This window comes from Opisthorchis viverrini (assembly GCF_000715545.1).
Source record: "Opisthorchis viverrini unplaced genomic scaffold opera_v5_35, whole genome shotgun sequence".
Classification (NCBI taxonomy): Eukaryota; Metazoa; Platyhelminthes; class Trematoda; order Opisthorchiida; family Opisthorchiidae; genus Opisthorchis; species Opisthorchis viverrini.
Window position 1 is genome coordinate 1,511,378 of NW_008751691.1, and position 3,676 is coordinate 1,515,053.

Genomic DNA, 3,676 nt, shown 5'->3' on the forward strand with positions numbered 1-3,676 from the left:
AAACTGTCAGTCAATGATCTTCATTCAAAAGATTGTTCTGTGCTCGCTCAGTGTCAGGTAGATAAGCGATGGTCAATCGGCAAGTAACCTGGTGCTAGGATGACTTCCAGTTTAAGCCAAGTGTTGCATCTTTACTTCATGCGGTGAGAATGGATCTCAGCGGACATATCATTTTCCACTACACACATATTGCCAGTGAGGCTACCTGTCAGTGACTACCTGGAATGGATTTCGTGAGCCAACAACCAACTAAGTTCAATCATGTGAAAAATACTTGGAACCGATTTAATAGTCATCGTTTTCGAAAAGTTTGGTGACAATCGATAGATTTATTGCTGGGCAACGTTTCGCTTTTGACACAAAAGCTTCGTCAGGCCAAGTGACTAGGTTCCGAGGTTAGCACTAGCTCATCCACACAGACTAACAGAAGGTTCAAACGACTTTCAAGAGGGACCATCAGATGAGCCTAACCAGAAGAACGAGACCCTAGGCTGGACCAAAACACATGTAAGTTTCCCCACCGACCCAACACTTGTTCACCCACCCTAACACGCAAAAATCCGTCGACCGACACCCAACAGAGGATTAGCTTGACTTTGCTGATTGGTTCTCCTTTCGCCTTAAATCTCGACCAACGTCTCACTTGGCTTGACGAAGCTTTTGTGTCAAAAGCGAAACGTTCCCCAGCAATAAATCTACCGATTGTCACCAATTTTTTTCGAAAACCAAGTTATTGAAAATTTTTTCCAACACAGACATTTAAATGATTTCTTAGTATTCTTGAAAAAATAATCTATTAAAAAGATCGTTCAGCTGTAGCACCCTTTGGGTGCCTAGCTACCATCTCACCAGAAGGAAACACAAGAGTTTGGATACCACCAGTTTACCTAAGCCTAGACAGGGAAATTCGAGAGGTAGAGGTCGGGTTCGGACCATGAACCTTCCGGTCAGTAAATTCGCACTCTAACCATTGAGCCATCTCGCCCCCAAAGGCAACCGAACTGCGGACCCTGTGTTCCAACCAGAAAACCATGCAGCTGTAGTTATCACCCGACGATCCCAAAACCGCACCACAGTGATTCCATAATTTTCACTAGAACACAACTCAAATGGCCTAGGAGCATCACTAACAAACAACGAACCCAAGTTATCCCACGATTTTGGTATCTATGGCCTTGTTTTCATCTTTTACCATCTGTTCTATTAATCATACTAGAATCAGATAAGCAATATGCAGCTGAACGGCTAGAGGCAAGATGACAGCGAAAATGGCGCAGCCGTCAGGTAAGTGTAGGAGAAGACGGATATGATGAAAACGTACCCAGATAAGCTCTCACATCATCATCGTCGGTCTTGAACAGATACTGAAGGGCCATATCCATATTGAATAAACTTGACTCGAACAGGCGCAGCAGCCAGGAAGATTTCCCCGTGGCTGAGTGTTGTTCAGCATTCCCATCTGGTTCCACTTCAGTGGAGGAATTCTCTTGTGTTCCAATCGTCGGCTCACTGTCTGAGGTAGGAGAACTCACAGTCAGGTCTGTCTGACCATCAGAGGAAGGAGAAACAGGACGCACAGATTGCCCGGGCTGGGATTTCTTGAACCGAAATAAACCGCTAATGTGTCTTGATGGCTTTTTCGCTTTCATTGAGCTTCGTTCTATGCACACAGAAAAAAGAGCTTGGCAATTAGTTAACTGTGACTAACTAACGAATTGGACGAAAAAGCGAAACATAAAAATATGAGAGCAATAGAATGAGAAAAGTATAAACCAATGAGGGTAGTCGTTTGATGGTCAAAAACAGCATATTTGAAGGAGGAAGGGCATTTCTCGTTCGGGGCCCAAATGATGGAGGTGTCTCCTCAAGGGAAAAATGGACAATTTGCATCGCCAGACGGGTCAGTAATAACCATTCAGTTCTCCTCGGGGCCAAACTTAGATTTAGTAGACGATAGGTACCAAAAACCGCTGAGGGCTGCTGTCCGAATGAGTCGTGCTAACTATTTTTCTCTCACTAACAGCCGCGGTGAGAGCGGTCGAAATATGATGTTATTCCACAGTTTTCGGGAAACATTCACAGGATTAATCGTTGCCCAACATTCAGAGGGCGAACCATCACATGCTAGATATACTGTCCTTCAGATTCACTTGGGCAAAAACGGTGACGCTAATTCCAGAATTGCATTCACTTACCTAGCGCGAGCGGGTATAAATGCTAAAATCCATTCAGTCTGCACTTCACCAGTGTTGCCTGAAAATTATCGAGCCAGATACCGCAAAAGTCCGATAGAGCAGTGTCGAAATCTAGCGACAACCGGATGTGGTCCTGAAAGTAACTAAACGAAGAACTGGCATTGCCGACCACATATAACCCCATCATCCATAGTTGTTGCCAACTGAACTGTGCGGGCTATATATGACCTGACCTTGGTATGGAGTTCTGGCAACCTCAGCTCCAATCGTTACTCAGACTAGGTGAACCATTTTAACCAGAATTATCGCATCATGCTTGTTGAGTGAACAAAGCAGTGGGTTGTAAGCTAGTCCTCGATATGGTCATGCACCTGTAGGTTTGCACACGGAATTGGCGTGTGCTCATTCAAACTCTTGCAACCCAAGCTGAGTTACCTTCGTCTGCACGAAAAGCCCTGGTCGACCAATGTACTTACCCTTTAAGGACAAACACCTGACGACCTCCCTCGATAAAAACGCGCGCTATCTATGCGGTTTATGATGCGATTATCATCCAGCAATCTGGAGTTCTGCAACGCAACTACTTACCATACTAGCTCAACTTACTGCATACTAAGTGGTCGGTGACCTGCGCATAGGGCACACAAAATCTTGGAGGGGATTCAATAAGCGTAACGCCACTTAACATCACAGTACGCAGTTAGGCGTTGAAACAATGCGGAACAACAAAAAGCATAAGGCCAGTTAAGCGTTCAAAAAACGGGGCTGGAAAATCTGTACACGACCAGTCCTATCTTCAGTGCAATACAACTTATCAATCCTGAAAAATATGTTATTTAAAAAACCATCCCCTTTGTGGATTTGAATTCGCCCGATAGATTTGGTGAGTTAGGACTGAAAGCCTCGGAAAAACCGCCGTTACCTACCAGGTGAGTGATCGGGTAGACCGACTATCAGCATTATCAATTGATTTGAATGTCAGCTGTCCCGAAGAATTTTGGGCACAGAAACGTCTGGAATACCCCACGAAACTGTTTGTTCCACCATGCAGTGATAGATTGTGACTCAATATTTCGATAACCGTGTGCACCCTATTGGGAAGTGGTCTGTACACAAGAAGAATGGTCTCGCCCAGCCTCAGCACACACGACACTGTCAAAGTTCTTTATCCTCACCAATTCGAAGAAATTTGAAGTAAATTAGAATGATCGGTGTCAAATCAATTCAACCGACAGGGCTGACAATCAAGTGGCACGAAACTTGCTATGGGAGGACGTCATCATGTAATTATCATGTAATTATCATCAGTAATTATTTACCATTTTCGTGCCTATCTGTCATGCCACATAGAGGAAACACCTGTCCAAGCACAGACAGGAACAGTCGAGATGCCGGGATCGAGTTCGAAATACGGACCGTCCGGTTAATGAGTCATCATCATCATCATCACCGACAGCATGACATCAATCATCAACACGGAT

General features: G+C 44.6%; 2 protein-coding genes across 2 annotated transcripts in view; one reads left to right on the forward strand and one right to left on the reverse strand.

The window, feature by feature from the left end:
* T265_02744 (hypothetical protein) overlaps nt 1-3,676 on the reverse strand; it is a gene marked incomplete at both ends in the record, with an annotated part of 77,910 nt that overhangs the window by 66,666 nt on the left and 7,568 nt on the right. Inside the window, one exon of the mRNA XM_009167059.1 lies at nt 1,322-1,660. Within this exon, the coding sequence (XP_009165323.1) occupies nt 1,322-1,660 (339 nt within the window). The remainder of the gene's footprint in view (nt 1-1,321; nt 1,661-3,676) is intronic.
* T265_02745 (hypothetical protein) overlaps nt 1-3,676 on the forward strand; it is a gene marked incomplete at both ends in the record, with an annotated part of 24,506 nt that overhangs the window by 16,370 nt on the left and 4,460 nt on the right. The gene's annotated exons all lie outside the window — the stretch shown is intronic.